The sequence below is a fragment of the Haemaphysalis longicornis genome, unplaced genomic scaffold (genome assembly GCF_048455015.1).
Source record: "Haemaphysalis longicornis isolate Haplotype H1 unplaced genomic scaffold, Haemaphysalis longicornis Haplotype H1 scaffold_14, whole genome shotgun sequence".
Lineage (NCBI taxonomy): Eukaryota > Metazoa > Arthropoda > Arachnida > Ixodida > Ixodidae > Haemaphysalis > Haemaphysalis longicornis.
Genome location: NW_027526245.1, coordinates 20184662 through 20203882, shown reverse-complemented (window position 1 = coordinate 20203882; position 19221 = coordinate 20184662). Strand labels below are relative to the sequence as shown.

The 19221-nt window shown below is 46.3% G+C and overlaps 1 protein-coding gene across 1 annotated transcript in view; it reads right to left on the bottom strand.

Moving 5' to 3' along the window:
- The window catches only part of LOC144164796 (lysosomal Pro-X carboxypeptidase-like), a 155288-nt gene extending 154940 nt beyond the window's left edge, over window positions 1–348 (bottom strand). The window contains exon 1 of the mRNA XM_077695064.1: window positions 241–348. Within this exon, the coding sequence (XP_077551190.1) occupies window positions 241–348 (108 nt within the window). The remainder of the gene's footprint in view (window positions 1–240) is intronic.
- Window positions 349–19221: the final 18873 nt, after the last annotated feature.

Sequence of the window (19221 nt, the reverse complement as noted above, 5' to 3'; positions counted from 1 at the left end):
AGGGAATGAACACGGATTTATGCATAACAAGAATGCGTAATGATGCATAGGAATGCATGCAAACACGGGTTGACAGAGTTCATTGACGTTTTCTTTCCCTCATAGTTGAAAAAAGAAAAGAAAAAGCTGGACACGGAAAAAGGGGGGGAACAACACTGGTGCGTGTGTTGTACCCCACTTTTTCTCCTGTTTTGTTCTGCGAGGGAGGAACAACACGGAAAGTTCAACTGGTGAACCAACCTTCAAACTGAAGGTGTGGTACTTGTGAGAAACGTCCAAGCTGCCGTAAGCAGAAACCACAAGAATCCCCAGAGCCACGAGTACCGCTTCACGAGGAACCAGAACCATTCTGGATAAAAAGAAATAAGGTTAGCGGGTCTGCAGTAAAGTAAGCAGGGCTTCCTTATGCCTTTTTTCTCTTCTTTAAACGTCCACATTCTGGCAAGATTCACAAAGCTTCTGCGTCGACACGTATTTTGCATTCCTAAGGTGCCAAAATTTTCAAAAGTAAAAACGAGTCGGCTTTCGATCAGAATATGTTGCTTCAACTTAACGACAGCCTCCACAGTGCTTCACGGCCAGACGGCGTCGCAACCTCTCATAGGGCAGCCAGCCTAAATACTCGTGATTCCAGTTCTTTTGTAATTTAAATGCCGAGAAAGTACAAATGCAGGAGAAGCTCTGCAGATGCGCGGTGGTGGGCGCGCATACGGGCACATTAAGGCAACGCGTGCTGAACGGACGTCCAGCTGTCTCCGAGACGGTAATCTTTCTCGCATGTGGTGACTCTCCGCTGCCCAAGTAGTAAAACAGAGAGAGGGAAAAACATTCATTTGGGAACGCGTGGTTGAGACTCTATTTGGGCGGGTCCCTGCGTCCAGGGCCTTTTCCGCTCCTCTCGAAGAACCGCGCGACCCTTTGAGACACCAGGGTCGGAGCTGAGAACAAGACATTCTTGCTCCGTACCGCTGCCCCGGTGTTCCACCGGTGAAACGAACCATTTCGGTCTGTGTTCTTTTATACCGCGCTCCAATGTTATTGTTATGTCCAACAATCAGTCGGTGTGCCGCATATTTGATTTGCTCGTTGCAATAAAAGATGACGTGTACCGTGTCGCTTCCTCATCGGAGAAGAAACAGCGCAGGGGCGAGGACGAAAAAAAGAGAGAGACAATACACAACCGGGCCTACTTTATTGCGTTCGGCAATATAAACAAAGACACAAGTGACGTCAAAACTACGCCAAAACTCAGGTGGCAACCTTCAAATCGCATTATGCCAGCCACTGTGTGTAGTGCGGTTCCAATGAATTGGCTCGGCGGCGCGCTTTCCCGAGAATCAGTATATTATCTCTATGTTTTGCCCCATATGTGCGCGTGAAACGCGTAGACAAGAGTGCTATGCTGTGCTTCAGTTTCTCAACGTCCAATGCACTGCAATGAAGTGGCAATAGGCTTGCATTGCTAAGTTGAAAAAACAGCACCCCGCCGCGAATCAGTGAAAAGCGCAAGTGAAGACTCGGGGCCTGCGGGCTGTGGTTCGTAGCATGCAAGCCCTTTCCCGAAGATGAATTCGCCTAACGGAATACAAATAAATAACATAAATATATAAGTATAAATATTATTACGCGTAAATCAACTAATGAGACGCCTTGAAATGCTGACAACACCTCAGTGTTCTAACTTTCATTACAGGCGCTTGCGATATTTCCTTGCATTCGGAAGACAACCAAAAGTTCCCAATTTTTATGATCGAGCGTACGCAGTGACAAAGTTTCAAACGGACACATCTTACTTGCAACCATATGCTAAATTGAAGCGATATTTTGAAGGCATGTTTGATCAATAACGCTGTCGTATCAGTTATTTTAGGCTTTCATCGTAATTGTAGTTTTCAACGAAAGAGTTGCCGCGCCTAGTGCAGTGGACACCTCACGTCTATAGTCCATTACACAAGCTGCATGCAGCCCTGTGGAGGCCACATTGTTGTCCATAGAGCGCGCATTGAGGGAGGCTAACTCACCGCGAACAAAAGCTAGAATAGGCGCCCGGTCCTTGCAGTTCCACCTGCCGAGAGGAGGGAATGAAAGGTCCCTTTATAACCCCTTCACGGAGAGTTGGGCGTCCTCAGTGGGCGCTCTCCTGACAACAATGTAGACTACACAGGACTGCATGCAGCTTGTGGTATGGACTATATAGTTAGGTTAATGCAACGTGACAATAGTGTTGTAAACCGATCTTCTCGGACTCTTACCTTACTGTGAGCAGAAAATTTCGCTTACGCCTGCACGCTGTTGATTATTCCTCTTCCCGTTCCACTCTTGTGGGTGCCTGGAAGAATTGTTTGAAACTAAAACATGTCACTTAGAAAGCCTGCTAAGAAACACAAAAAGACCCGTACAGATATGAAATGAACTTTCCCAATTACAGGAGTGGTAACAGGTTCCTCCTCAATTTTACATTAAAAATTGTCGTTGATCCCTCTTTCATAGGGATCAGTAAAGCACGAAAGTGGAAGGTGCCTTCACAGGAGCAGTTGAATGTTTACGGAACCTCCTTGATGTGCGAAGGGTTCGCGAGCGTGACCCCGCCAGGCGAGGTGGGGCCGACACGCAAGAAACAAAAAAAATAACCGGCTTATCCCAGGGCGAACCAAAACAATGCAAAAATGCCATTCACGCAAACCGCAGCTTGGAACACAATGGTCGTGCTAACAACGCCACAGCGGAGGGTGCCTGATTTCACGCGCGTCCCCCGTATACATGAAGGCGCTGGCATCGAGACGCCAACTGTCGGCGCTCATTAGCGTCATGACGCGCTACTTCGCTTCGCCTCGGCTGCACGGCAGCACATAATCAGCTTCAGCACACTCAGCACATTCAGCACATACAGGGCACGTACAGGTCCGCGCAGAAGTAAACGGAGCACGGGAGCGGTGGCCGATCTGCATCGCTGCGCCGCGTATGGGCGCCGACGGGAACCATGGAGCGCCGGTCAAAGAGTGTGTTCGCACTGCCTCCGCCGCCCGATCTGATATGTTTAATCGCCGCTCTGCTGGAGTGTCATGCTCGGCGGGACGGTCTTCAAAAGGCAGCGCAGGGCTATAGAGGGGCGCTGTTTGTCGCAGGCATCATCGGCGACCGAATCCGCTGCTCATGAGCTGGACGAAGCTGCGCGCGCCCGGAAACGTGCCTTGTTGCGCGCTGTAAAGGGCGGCATAAAATTGTAGGCCGATGCGGTTCGGCATAGCATGCCATTGCTATATAATTAATTGTCAGCCGGCAACAAAATTGCCATGTACAATATAGAAAGCACATTCACCGACATTTTCGTTGTTCGGAAAAAAAAATCTCGCTTACGAGATTTCTTCTTTTATTTTGGGTTTGTCCCAAGTTATTGATGCCGGTCAGTCCGGGTCTGTTCTGAAGAAAGGGAAATAAAAAATGTCCATGCGGTGAAAATTCTGTATTAGAGAACACCGTAAATAATAGGTACAACCGTTGCCTGCTATTACAGCGGGCCTCATAGGGAGCATATTTTGTTGTCGCATTAACCCTTTAGCAGCCGTTTACGAGGATAGCCGTAATAAGATTTTGTACCAAGTTAACCGATTAAGGGTATGGTGGCCATCGGTCCTGACGACTATACTCGTCATCGCTCATTTTGGGCCAATGACGGTGCTTTTTGCAACACATTGAGGTCAAGCGGTGAAGCAATCTTTTAATTCAATGCGGAGTTTAATATAAATCTGCAACACTTTCTTAACTAATGTAAGGTGCTCGTTAGAAATAACAACGTCGGCTTTAATGCGACAACAAAATATGCGCCCTATGATGCCCGCAGTAATAGCAGATTTCTTTACGGTGTTCTCTAATACAGAATTTCCACCACATGGACATTTTTTATTTCCGTTTCTTCAGAACAGACCTGGACTGACCGCCATCAATAACTTGGGACAAACCCAAAATAAAAGAAGAAATCTCGTAAGCTAGATTTTTTTCCGAACAACGAAAATGTCGGTGAATGTGCTTTCTATATTGTACATGGCAATTTTGTTGCCGGCTGACAATTAATTATATAGCAATGGCATGCTATGCCGAACCGCATCGGCCTACAATTTTATGCCGCCCTTTACAGCGCGCAACAAGGCACGTTTCCGGGCGCGCGCAGCTTCGTCCAGCTCATGAGCAGCGGATTCGGTCGCCGATGATGCCTGCGACAAACAGCGCCCCTCTATAGCCCTGCGCTGCCTTTTGAAGACCGTCCCGCCGAGCATGACACTCCAGCAGAGCGGCGATTAAACATATCAGATCGGGCGGCGGAGGCAGTGCGAACACACTCTTTGACCGGCGCTCCATGGTTCCCGTCGGCGCCCATACGCGGCGCAGCGATGCAGTTCGGCCACCACTCCCGTGCTCCGTTTACTTTTGCGCGGACCTGTACATATTCCATTTACAACTGTTTAACAATCCTTCCACCCAGACGATTAGTGCTACTTAAGTTAGGACTATTGATCCATCGCCTGCGCTCTCATGTCCTCGTCATTGATGGCTTATCCCATGATAACCTCACAAACTCTAACCGTACCAAATTTTCTGAACATCGCAACATTCTCCTCCCGAAAGCACGCATCAATTACGGCAAACAAACAGTTCTGTTTTCAGGCATTACATTCTGGAATACAAAACCGGTTGAAATTAAATTGTCGCGTTCGTTAAGTTCTTTTCACTGTAGATTAAGAAACTTCTTTTTTGAGAGCTATTCGGATCACAGCACTTAACGTATCAGTGTGTTTTATTTATTATATAAGCATTCACGGAGCCCGAACAACTAACACAACCTAAACGGTACCATGGTTTTATTTCTGTGCCATGTTTTCTCTTTTTACTCTGCAATTTCGTCTACACTACTGCAATCGAATGCTGTTACACCTCTGCCAATTTTTGTGCCATATAACGTTGCTACAGAAGGTCCCCCGACACCGTTTCACTCTGGGACCTCCTTCTGTATGTATCGATTATTGCATTTCAATGTACCAACTATATTTTTCAGTAAACGTTCAACCTTCAAACCATCTGAATGAGTCATATCGAAGGACATAAGGAGCGTTTGTAGAGCTGCTCACGTCTCTGCTCATTGCGCAGTTAAGAAACGGCATGAGAGTACAACTTCCCTCATAAAACCATGTAGGCCGCCAGGCATAACATTGGACGTGACCATATGATCTGGTAACGCTGGACCCAAGCGCGATTCACATAGTTCGCAATATTATATCCTGGGAAATACCTGTGTAAAGTAAATAAAAAAAGTTGTATAAAGACGTGTGTGATGTAGTCCTTCCTGAACTAATGTACTGCTTGATTTATAGAGTAGGAAGGGGTAAAGAAATGCTTAAGAGAGTTAAACGTAATTAGGAGAAGACAGCGCGGTTTACACACGGACACAGGGAACAGTACTTGACACACGTGTGTCAAGTACTCTTCTTTGTGTCCGTGTGTAAACCGCGCTGTCTTCTCCTAATCATGTTAAACCAACACGCCCAGATAGCCACGTTAGTGCATTTCAGTTAAACGTATGCAGGTACCTCCTAGCGTAAAGACTTTTTTCTTCAAACTGCATACTGGAACCCCCTCTGCTAAGACGTGGATGGCAGAAAAAGACTTGTTCGTTCTATTGGTAATTGACTGTTTGATATGCGAAAAAGCTGAAAAAAATTGAGCACGTATTCATCTATTGTTGGGATGCTGTGTTCCTGTAGGGTACCGTATGCCAAAGGCATACGGTACTTGCCTGTTGAAAGCGAGGATGGTATGCTTATTGGATTGAGCTCTATTTGGAAGGCAAGAATGGCCGCGAGGTACTATGGCAGCGATGCACGAAGCGCGAGACAGTATTTCAGAGGCAATGAGTGCATACGTGGAAAGTCAGACATATCTGTCGAATCCGACCTAATGTCTTGCAGACAAGGTACACCTAAGGGACTTTTAAACACATGACATCAACCAAAGTCAGGTCGACGGCTTTTATGAATACGTGACGGTGCTTTGTATGTGCCACAGCAGGCAACAAAGAAAAAAAAGCTCATAGCGCAGTCGTAGAGCGCCACGTACCTCCCGTTGCGGGGAGAGGGCTCGAGATGGCGTGGGCTCGAATGCGGACGCCACAGCTTCATTGCATTTCTTTTGCCGACGTCACTTTCGTGACGGATATGACGTGAGTGAGATCTTAGTGTAGCCGGGCATAAAACATTTTCGTGTTAAAAAAGCGCCAGGTTACAGGGCACTACGTTGTCGTATCAACCTTACGTTCGTACTTTCATTCAACCTTCGAGGTTGGCTAAAAGCAGGGTGTCGAACCTGAGTTTTTTCGGGTTCGGTTCGGGTTCGGGTTCAAGCCTTTCGGGTTCGGTTCGGGTTCATTTCCAGAGCACCATTCCGTTCCGGTTCGAACCGGTTCGAACCGGTTCAAACGGGTTCAGACGGGTTCGAAGAAAAAAAGCAGGCGTGTTTTTTTCTGTTAATTTTTTTGTGCTCGTTTTTCGTTTCCTTATCAAGGCGGCATAAAACCAAGTCATAAAGGTGTTTCTTTGTGAAAATATTTTGCCTTGGCCAAACTAAAGCGACCCTGCAACACTTTTTTAAACTTTTATCTAAATGCTTGCAGAAAGTAGTCAACCAACACATCCTGTACTTAGATTAGGGGTCGCAAAGTGCCACAGCAAAAATTACTGCTCTCTCCTCATCAGATAACTTTGAAATTTGCTTAAAATATTTTTCCCTCCTTCCCCGTCTTGGCGTTCTTCGACCGCTGAATGACATCATTACAGCGGTGTAGCGGCTATTTGCCGGCTTTCCTTAAGTTGCAGAACAGAATGCATTTCATAGTAAAAAGAAAGCCACAAAAGCGAAGCAGAAACGGAAGCTGCATCCGCAGCGACTAGGAAATCACGCACTGATGCTCTGTGCTGGCAATTGCTATAGTTCTCGCAGTGCTTCCAGATGCGCAGAAGGGTGAAAGCGTTTATCGAAAGTGTTGATTTGTTTTTATTTATTTATTTATTTATTTATTTATTCATTTATTTATTTATTGTAGGGTTTAACGCGCCGACGCAACGCAGACGACGAGGCGCGCCGTAGTGGAGGGCTCCGGATTAATTTTGGACACCTGGGGATCTTTAAAGTCCTCCGAAATGTCGTACACACGGACGTTTTCGCTTTTCGCGCCGATCAGAAAAGCGGCCGCGCGGCTGGGAATCTAACCCGCGTCTATGTGCTCAGCAGCGCAACGCCTTAGCCACTGAGCCACCGCGGCGAGTTTATCTAAAGTCTTCAATAGCTAGCTACTGCTACAAGCTACTGCAAAACCTTTTCTATGGTAGTTTTACGAGTATGTGGCGCCCCCGCCCCCTCCCCAATTTTCGTAGGCCGCTAAGTTCGTGTCCCCGCCAGGCTCGGTGTGAAAGAAACATTGTGCACGGCTGGCGAATAAACACCGACGAGGAGAGCTGCTCGCGGTCAGTCACCGTGCCACCAGCACGCTTCGGGTCGTCACTCGGGGGGGGGGGGGGGGGGGGGGCACTACGACCCTCCCACGTTCCCGAATGCGGGCCAAATCGTGACAGATAGGTCAACGATTACAACAATAACTGAAGCTAAAGAAAAGGTTCGTTGGGGCACTTAGGGCACTATTTGTATGAATGTGAAAGCATTGCTGTTTATGGCCGCAAGTTTACCTTTATTAATTTATGTTCGTTCATTTTCATGATTTAATTTTATTTTATACTTGGCTTACAACGGCAATTTTATACACCACAGTTGTTTTCTTGAGGAAACAAGAAATATGGCAGACGATTACGGTAGTCGGTAATGCGAAATTTGAGCGCAGCGCGAACTGTAGTCTTCTCGGCGACGGCGCATAGCTACTGTGTCTTAGGGAGTGATCGCGTCCACAACAAATGCACGACGCCATGCGGTATACTCTGTCGTTATCTCGTAAGGCGTTGCTGCCGTAGAGCATGTCTCGCGCGGTCTGGAAATTTCGCCCTCCCCTCCCACTTTCACCATACTTTCGTCCTCCGCTTTCCTGCTCGCTCTAGCTTCGGTGGCGTCTTCGTTCTCTCGGTTACAGCGAGGGCGACGCTGAGAAACTACGCAAAACCACAGGATCAGGCGCTTAAGGGCTGCGCTCTAACGCATGACTCTTCAGAGCCACCGCTGTGCGCCATGTGATCCACTCCATTCGCCGACCGGTGACTGGCCGCACATCGTCTCCAAATAATCCGTCCTCGCCACAGTCTTCTCGAAGGCGAACATGTACCCTCCTGGCTAGCGGGCAGCTCTCCGGTGCCTCCAGCGTCTCCCCCATCAGTGCATCCTAACCAGAATCTTCTGGCAATGAGCAGCCTCCCTGCAGGCAGCCTTTTGCCTCGACCTACTAAGCACACGACCCGCCCGTCCACAATCGTTTTTGGTACCCTGGAGTGTCGCCGTGGTGGGGCATTTTGCGTCTCCCCCACCTCCCCCCCCCCCCCCCCCCCCCGACAGCTCGTGACGGGCCGCCCCTCGTCCCCAAATCATGCATCCTCACCAGAATGTTCTGCCTGGCAGGCAGGCAGGCGGGCAGGTAGTTTACTGGCAAACGGGCGGTCTCTTTGGCGGGCAGGAGATGGTACGCGCCCGCCATCTTTTTTTGGATCGATGAAATGTTACGCACGCACGCACGCACGCACCCCTATTTTCGCACAATGAGCAAAAATATGCATTGTAAATAAATCGGTTGGTCTGCTACGCTTTTCATCTACCCCAAGTTTCAACGGCGCTTTAGCGGATTGGCAGTGCCAGAAGTAGAAAACAGTCCGGCGTCGGCGTTAATTTCTGACGGCCAAGCGTGGCAGGTGGCATTTAGAGCAATTTCTTTCTGCTTATCTGTTATCTGCTAACAGAGCTGTTGGAAAGAAAGAACGGCTATAAAGGCTCATTGGACGGCGTGTATAGGACGGCATTGGATAGGGAACCACCGGAGATATGAACTTTCTAATGGCCCTTCAGCGACCGGAGACAGCGATTGGGCTCTAGGAGTGATAATAGCCAAGTGAAGTCACAAGCAGCAGTAATGATCACTTGTAGAGAGAGAGAGAGAAACTGAAGTTTAATTAAATTGAGGCAAAGGTTCAGAGAGGCGTCCTCATTCGAGGGGGCCGAATCGACAGCCGTTTCCATCAAGAGCAACTGATCTGTAAGGCCGGAACTGGTCATGGCTGTCTCCCAAATCTCTATGGAAACGTGGAAGTTGGGTGGATCTACGGTACACTTGTCGCAGCCGCCTACTATGTGTATGAGGTTCCCAGGCTCTCCACACAAGCGACGAAATTGAGAGAGCTGTGTCCCGTCAAAGAGGTGGAGTCTGGTGGTGTGTGGGAAGGAGTATGCCCGCAGGGCGCGGAGTAATCTTTCCTGGTTAATCGGTAGCGATTTGTGCTGGGAGGAGTACGTTCTACGGAAGAGGCTATAGTACTGAGTAACTTCCTGGTCTGTGACTGCAGGATGCATGCACTCGAGCCCGGCTTCATCAGCTGGCTAAGCGGGTCAAATCTCGAGCCACGAGGTTGGTGATCTTGTTTGCCGGATATGCCAGTATGAGCTGGTGCCCATACAATCGTGACTGTCTCGTTGGTGGTCTCCGATTGATCATTGGAAGTGCTGTAAGATGCAATCGATCGTTGGCAAAGTTGGGCCACGCCTGCTAAGACTCTGTTATAAGAGTTTTGGCGCCGCTTCCTTAGCTTGAAGGGGGCTGTGTTCGGGGGTTGAGATGCTACACCTGTGGGAGGCTGCAGAACGGTAGCACAAAGAAAGAGATGTTATTAAAGAATGCTATCGGACGTCTCTTGCATCAAACCAGTTGATCGTTCCTCCCTTTTTTTTCTTTCAGTTTAGTTTCTTTCCAACTGTCGCACCTCATATACATACCGGTTTTGAAAATCCTTTGATGAATATAAAATACGCATTAGGCTATTAGTTATTAACTTTAGTGCGAGATGGTAATTTTAATATAGAAACAACATAACAGCGCAATACGGGCATAAAGAAAGAATTTTTATAGCGTTCAGCTGGTCGTCACATAACTTTGAGGCTACTTTGTGCTAGACAAAATTTTGTGATTGGTCGAGAAGGAGAATGCTGCAAAATGTCGAAATGCCAAAGACCCCAAAGATATCATGTGTGGTCCCACCGTCTAATCTGCCTTAACTGACTCGCTAGTTCCTGGAATCCAAATTAATCAACACACCAGTCCAAGTAATCCACATTAGCTCATTCACTCACCAAACTAATCCACCCCAGTCTACCCCCTAACCCGCATTAATCGACTTAAATCCATCCGCCTTTAAAGTTTAAGGCTGAGCAGATTCAAGATAACATAAAAAATGCTATCAAATATAGTTTAAAAGTGGAAATTAGAATCCCCCTTTTTTATATCTCATGAGAGAGAGAGAACGCGTGTTCTCTTAGAGCAGTAACCAAATGACACAACGGCACTGTATACGAGCAGAAGTGAAGTTAATTTTGAGTACTACGAGTGTTTGTGTCTCAGTGCTGTTTGTATATTAACTGGCCATTCAAACTAAAATAGGTGGAATATGTGGATTTATTGTTGATGGTGTCCCTGAAGGCCTTCACAAGCGGACAGGGATGCATGCGAATTAAGAACACATTGAAAACTTTACACGATTTTAAATACCATGCAGATAGAAACCATGAAGAATATTCCATGATATGTTGCCTCGGAATATGCGTTGTAACTTGGGTTATGCTAATTGTAAAAGAGAATTGGGCGAGATGGGCAGTACCTAACGCAAACTGATTGTATATACGGACAACTTTACATTAAATTGAGGGCAATAGTAAGAAGAGAACATGATGGGCCTTGGGAACTGAAGACTATGCGAAATATTTCACGGTTCTGTCTGGCGAGTGGCAAAGGTAGGGACCGAAATGGAAAACTAGAAATCATATTTTTGAGGCCCCGGAACCAGTTCGGAACGGTTCCTTCGATTCGTTCCGGTTCGGGTTCAGTTCCAAAATCGCGGAAAGAATACTGTTCCGGTTCAGTTCCGGTTCCGGGCAAAAATTCGGGTTCGGTTCCGGTTTTCGGTTCGGTTCCGGTTCCGGTTCGACACCCTGGCTAAAAGAGGCACGTATAAAGTAGTGTATGCTTTTCTTTTGCCGACAGCCGAACGTTGGCGACCACCATTGCGTGCCGCCAGAAGCTTCCTGGTCGTTATGTCGCGTAACGGTGACACGAGCGGGCCCGAAAAGTAAGGCAGATATCGGGAAAACTAATTCCGAGCACCCTTTTTTACAAAATTGTTCCTCGTATTCTTAAAAATACTATTTTCAAAGGTGGCAGTGCGGAAGAAATAAAGAAAATACAGCGAGTCGTGAGACGGCGTGCATGCTGTAGAATATATCCGAGTTTTGGCTGTCTGTACGACTAATGTTGAGTTACATGATCTTTAATTCTTTTCTTAACCGTCTGGTTCTTTTTAAGGTGGGGAGGCTTGGCTGATTTTAAGCAATGCTAGAGAAGCAGTAAAGCTGGCGGCACCTCTCCCTTCGTTGGAGACCGGCTGGCTATTGCACATCACATGGATATCCGAACTTGCCGCTAAAAGTTCTCCATGGCAAGCAGGCCTAGATCGTTTAGTACCTTCGGACCGCACAATGTCAGTCCGCGTCCATGCGCAGAGCCTTTACAATCGCGAAAAATCACACAGGCACAGGAAGTATTCGAGCCTGTGTCTGGTAGATCATACAGAGTTAGTGTCAGTCGTCTTACCCATTGGGCTACGACCGTGAGTTAGTACCCGAGAGTCAAATGCGGTACTCCCCTCCTGTAACGGTGCGGAGTACCTTAGGACCTCCCAAGGTCCGTCCGCGTCCATTCTTGCTAACACCACCATCAGGCGAAAATCAAGCGAAATGCGATTTGAGCCGTGAGTTGCACTTTTATTTAGGGAATAATCAAAACGCAACTCACGACTCAAATCGAATGACGGTCGGGGCGCAAGGATGTCACTCGCGGCGCAACTTGAATGTCATTTCGAGTCCCTGTACTCCGCACCATCGCCATCATCAACGCAGTGGAGATGCTGCGATTTTTTCATCCGCAGCCTTCCACATATCTCCCAAAGTGGACCGCGTTAGCACGCGCTACGAACCCGCGGCAACCGCCTTTCGCGAACTTGGCCTTTGCAGCGCGAACTCGCTGTCCGTGCTCCCTACTTCAGGCGCGTACGCACGTGAACTGGCGATGAGGTCAGTACGAGAGAGATAGCACCCGCCGCGGTGGTTCAGTGGCTAAGGCGTTGCGCGGCTGAGCACGAGGTTGCAGGTTTGATTTCCGGCCGCGGCGGTTGTTTTTCTGATGGAGGCGAAAAGCAAAAACGTCCCTGTGTTCGAGATTTCGGCGCACCATAAAGACACCCGGGTGGTCAAAATTAATCCGGAGCCCTCCACTGCGAAGTGCCTCATGGCCTGCGTTGCGTCGGCGCGTTAAACCCTACAATCAATCTATCACGAGAGCGATCACGCCACCAATGCTGGGCGCATTATCACCAGGAGCGATCATCAATCTAGCACCCAACACTCATTGCGCCATTATAACGTATTGTCGGTTGAAAAGTTGTTTCAATATAATTTAAGCTTAATATTAAATGCAGAGCATTTCAGAACTCACGATGTCACCCGCGTTGACGTCCGTAGTCGTAGTCCGCACCCCTCCCCCTACACTATATAAAAAAAAATACTATTCGGTGCCTGGTTTCGATCCCTCGACCCTGCGGGCGGAACGCAATGTACATGGTGCTCTACCCACTGCGCCACAAAGCCGACACAGAACGGGAGGCTACGAACGCGCCTTATATCCTTGACTCATTCAAACTACGTCAAGAAGCTGCTGATACAACGCATTCACTACCACCAACTCCCCAAACACTAAACGTTAACGCAATACACCCACCCCCTATGCGACGCATTTACTCGAGTCCCCCTCGCGGGGAGATGAGCCCAATTTTTTTAAGCCCTTGTGTTTGCGATTGCCTGTTAATCTTGTCAGCCCCACCTTCTCTGCAGACCACAACAGCACAACGTTTGCATCAAACAGAAGCGTTGCCTACCACGTGTACAAACTAATTACGGCTAATTGATTTCAACCTTCTCTGCACTATCGGTTTGGAATAGTTTGCCACCTGCTGTAAAATTATTTATGTGCGTTTTGTCATTTAAATCGCCCCTAAAACACCACCTTTTGCCCTGTTAATTGGTCATTCGTGCCTTTTATTGCAAACCATTCTTTGCCGAGTACCCCCAGAGCCAGGACCGTGTAAGGCCCTGCACTTCCACAAAAATGCAGATAACTCGGACGTTCCACCTGTAATCGCTATAACGGTATCAATAGAGATAACTGATCGCACGAAATTTTGAAAAACTAAAAAATAAAACAATAAAAATGTACCGACAATGGCGAAACGTATAACGCCCTGCATTTCCACATTGCAGATTTTGCGAAAGTCCCACTTGTAATCATTATAATAGCGTAAATGGCGATATATAATTGGTAAAACGAAATTTTCAGAAACTAAAAATACAAGAAAAATATAAAATAATTACGAAAGCTCACACACTGCGTTTCCACAAAAACGCAGATTTCGGGAACGTTCCAAATATACTGGTTATAATAACGTAAATGCAGATCATTGGTCGAACAAAGTCTTCAAAAATTGAAAATAAGAAAACTATAAAACAAATAGAGAAAATGTCAAAACGTATAACCCATGCCATTTCCACAATATTGCAGATAACGCGAAAGTTTTACGCGTAATTGTTATAATAGCGTAAACGAAGGTAATTGGTCGAACAAAGTGTTGAAAACATAGCAAAAGAAAAATATAAAATAATTACGAAAATTGGCGAACCATGTAATGCCCTGCAATTCCACAATAATAAACATATCGCCAAGCTCCACCTGTAATCATTATAATAGCGTAAATGGAGATAATTGGTAGAACAAAATTTAAAAAAAAATCAGGAAAGTGGAAAACCGTATAATGACCTGCATTTCAACAATAAGGCAGATTTTGCGGAAGTTCCACACATTTTTTATATTAGCGTAAATTAGTTAAATGGATAAGATAAGATAAGATAAGATAAGATAAGATAAGCTAAGATAAAGTTTTATTTTCCTTTTGTACAAGGATGGAGCGGCCGCAGAAAGCGAAATGGAGCAAACAAATGGTATGGAACAAAGAAATTTTGAAACACAAAAAAATGACAAATATAAAAAGAAATATGGAAAATGGCTCAGCATGCAAAGCCCTGCATCTCCACAATAATGCAGATTTCGCGAACGGTTGTTCATTCATTCATTCATTCATTCATTCATTCATTCATTCATTCATGTTTTATTGCGTGTCCAATGCACCATAGAGGCTCTTACGTTGGTACACAAGTCAGATAGCAAAATGTGATAAAGTGAAAATTAAAAACATCACCAATCATCACCAGCCTATCTACGCCCACTGCAGGGCAAAGGCCTCTCCCATTATTCTCCAATTATCTCGGTCCTGTGCCAACTGTGACCAATTTATCCCCGCAAACTTCTTGACCTCATCTGCCCATCTAACTTTCTGCCGCCCCCTGCAACGCTTGCCTTCTCTAGGGATCCACTCTGTTACCCTTAATGACCAGCCTTCGCATTACATGCCCTGCCCACGTCCATTTCTTTTTCTTAATTTCTACTAATATGTCTTTAACACCAGTTTGCTCCCTGACCCACTCTGGTCTCTTCTTGTCCCTTAATGTTACACCTATCATTTTCCTCTCCATTGCCCGCTGAGTCGTTCTCAATTCCCTCCCCTCCAAGTCGTCCCCTCCAAGTTTCTGCTCCGTAGGTGAGTACCGGTAAGATGCAGCTGTCATACACTTTCTTCTTCAGCGACAATGGTAGGCTGCTATTCATTATCTGAGAATGTCTGCCATATGCACCCCACCCCATTCTGATCCTTCTAATTATCTCTGCCTCATGGTTGGGATCTGGGGTCACAGCTTGGCCTAAGTAGATATATTCGCTTACCACTTCCACTGCCTCGCCACCTATCTCAAACTGCTGTGCTGTCCCGAGGTTATTTATCATTACTTTAGTTTTCTGCATATTAATTTTCAGGCCCACGGTTCTACTCTGTTCGCCCAGTGCGGAAAGCATGCTTTTCCATTCGTCCCCCGAGTTACTTAGCAAGGCAACATCATCAGCAAATCTGAGGTTACTGAGGTATTCTCCATTAACCCTTACTCCCACCTGTTCCCAATCCAACGTTCTGAATACTTCTTGTAAGCATGCTGTGAATAACATTGGAGAGATTGTGTCTCCTTGTCTGACACCCTTCCTTACAGGTATTTTACTGCTCTCTCTATGGAGGATGATGGTAGCTGTAGACCCATTGTATATATCCTCTAGTATTCTTACATAATGCTCATCTACCCCCTGGTTCCGTAATGCCTGAATGACTGCTAGGGTTTCGACCGAGTCAAATGCTTTCTCATAATCTATGAAGGCTATATATAGGGGTTGAGTATACTCAGCGCACTTTTCTATCACCTGATTGATCGTGTGGATATGGTCCATTGTTGAATAACCTTTACGGAACCCTGCTTGTTCTTTAGGTTGACTGAAATCTAAGGTTGCAGAAATTCGGTTAGCGATTACCTTGGTAAATACCTTGTAGACGACTGACAGTAAGCTGATCGGCGTATAATTTTTCAAGTCCTTCATGTCGCCTTTCTTATGGATTAGGACGATGTTCGCGTTCTTCCAAGATTCCGGTACCATTGCGGTCATTAGGCATTGCGTATACAGGTTTGCCAGTTTTTCCAAGTACAATTTCTCCGCCGTCCTTCAAGAGGTCTGCTGTTATCTGATCCTCACCAAGTGCTTTGCCCCCTTTCATTTCTTTCAAAGCCTTCCTTACTTCTTCGGTCGTTACTGGTGGGATGTCTATCTCCTCTGAACTGCTGCCTCGTTCGGCATTATCCTGTATGTCCCGGCTACTGTACAGATCTCTATAGAACTCCTCGGCCACTGTGACTATTTTATCCCTATTTGTGATGACAATTTAATATAGCTACAAGCAAATGCCGATATGCCGATATCGCGAGCACAGATTTATCAGTGAAATAACCGTGCATGGAAGGCAGAACCGCAAGTCATGGCATCAGAAACAGATTTGTTAAGGTAAAACCACTCTGAGGCATGAACAAATCAATATCTTTTGTCATACGATTGCACAGAATTTGCAGGCGTTCAGCAGGTGATTTGCTATGTGGCATACTGGGGGCAAATAATGTACAATGGCGCGTGAATCGCTGAGGGACATCTAAATTGACGCTGTGCAGTAAATCGGGAGCGTCAAAGTGACAATTTAGTATCGTATAGAAAAACATGGCGTCACGATAGCATCGGCGACTTTCTAGGTCGGTGATGCCTATTATATTTAAAAGAGAATGATATTCATAACAAACATTACGTTCTAAATATCTGTCATAAATAATTCTAACCAGGCGCTTCTGGACTGATTCTCTTAGGTGGGAATACGTTTTTGGGAGCTGGTTCCAACCAACGAAACCAAATTCCATACGCGATCTCACCAAGGAACAAAACAAGTGGATATTGGTATCCGGGCATTTGAAATTGCGTGTGAGGCGCGAAATTACACCCAGTAGTGTTAAACCGGTGTTACGAAGGGATGCAACATGCGGTTTGAAATTAATATGACTATCAATAAGTACTCCTAAATGTTTGATAACGTTTACGCGAAAAATAGCTTCGTTGCCCACCTTGTAAGAAAACAACACTTGCGCCTTCTGCCTCGATAGAGTAATGATTTTGGTTTTAGACGTGTTTAGAGTTAAGCAATTTTTGATACACCGCTGCGAAATGGCACAAATATCCTTCTGCAGGTTTACACAGTCCTCTGTTGACTGAATTTTTGAAAACAGCTTCATATCATCCGCGAACAGAAGTACTTTTCCATAATTTACACAAATGACAACATCATTTATAAAAACAAGAAACAACAGTGAGCCCAATACCGACCTTTGTGGCACTCCGGAGGTCGGAACAAAGGGTATGGACAAAATATCATGAACATGGACATAATTTTGGCGCATTGATAAATAACTGAGCATCCATTTACAGAGCGCGGGACAGAAGCCATAGCCTTTTAGATTTCGTATGAGTAATTCATGATGGACTTAATCAAATGCCTTTGATAGATCAAAGTAAATGCAGTCCACCTGACCCCTGTTTGAAACCACAGGGGACCCGTGGGCCAGGAAGGAACAGAGGTTAGTTTCAACAGATCGCCCTCTCACACAGCCGTGCTTTTGAGTTTTTAACAGCTTGGACAGATGAGCAGAGAAGCGCCTGCACACAATTATTTCAAAAACCTTCGAAAAGCAACAAAGCAAAAAAATCGGGCGGTAGTTGGACGGGTTACAAGCATCACCTGTTTTAAAAAAATGGGGCGACTATGCCTTTTTCTAAAGTTCTGGAAAGATACCACTGTTGAGCGAAAGATTAAAAACATAGGCAATGCAGGGGCGATAAGCGAGCAACATCCTTTGGTGATGAACAGCGGGATTTCATCAGCTCCCGCAGACCGTTTAGGTCTGAGATTGTTTATCGCTGCTATGACGTCAGAGACGGTAATAGTGGAACAGGTATCAGTACTGGCGTTTTCATCTGTATCTCCTGCACGCAAATCAGGGTAACCTCGTGCGCTAAGTGGCAAATAACATTCGCTAAAAAAGGACGAAAATGTGTCCGCGACTTCCTTCGGTGAGGACAGATGACGGGTTCCAGAATCAGTGCGCACGCACAAAGAGATGTCGTGCGAAGACTGGCGCGCGTGGTCGTGTACATATTTCCAAAAAAAAATTCCCCCGCATTTCCCCGAGGGGGAGAATGTGAAAGTGCGAATGCACGGTTGTCGGCCCGCTTGCGGCGCTTGCGCTCGGCCCCCGCAGCCCACCGCACCACCGCCTCGCCGCCTTCTCTTCCATCTCTTCCATCGGGTTTGTAGTATCACGTGTACACCACGCAGTTATCAAGCCGCTATAACGCCGCTGAGTCGCCAACGCACGCCGCTGACGACGTAGTTTGAATGCGTTAAAGATATAAGACGGGTTACTGACACCGATATCAGCGTCGCGTCCGTGGCTTATTCGGTAGAGCGTCGGGCTGCGGCCCGCAAAGTCCTCGGATCGAAACCTGGCGCCGGATGCTGTTTCATTTTTAAATATAGAGGAGCACTGCGGACGCCGCCGCCGCCGCCGACGCCGGCGGTGGATGGTTTGGGGTCGCTTATAAAGTGCATTCGCACTTAAAAGACTTTGGATCGGAGCGCAAGCTATGCTTCGCTCGTCTTTCGTTCATAGCATTATCACGTTGCGTCAGCTTTTTTACCAGAGAACGGAACCCCTGAACTTTGGGTACCTAACAGTCAACCCAGTTTTCTTGAAACGACGGTGAAACATTTCCTTCTTGCGCAATGATGTTTTTAATTCTTTAGAGAACCATGTGGGAAAATGGCCGGAAATAAATTGCCTTTTCGGGATGTGCTGATCAATTGCCTCCTTAATAAGCGTGGAGAGTTCGGTCGCTCCTTTGTTTGCATCGCTTGTAGCATAAACTTCAGAACAAGTGTACGACTCAACGTGTTTGTAGAGATTAAAATAATTGCCTTTTGTGTAACAATAGACAAGCGTGGAGGTTAGTACACGTTGATAAAAAGTTGCGTTAAAGGTGACCACGAAAGGCGGGTGGAAGGAATCAATGTTGACAAGAGATTCTCTTACAGCTTCCAAACTGCCAATACAAACATTTGATAGCATAACCACATTTTTTAAAATATTGTATTGAATCAAGCCACTAAAATTGATAAAAGTCAAGAACCAAGAGGCCTTGCTGGCCGTCACACAATCACAGTCATTTGTAGTACCAAGCAACCAGTAAACCTTGGGAAGGTTGAAATCACCATTGAGTTGCAAATGATGTTTATTGAAGTCAACTTTATCAGATAGTGTGCTAAAATGTGTAATAAAAGATGAGCTGTCGAATTTGGGGGGAAAATAACAGTTACCTATAAGGTAACTGCACCGGTTAGTCTGGAT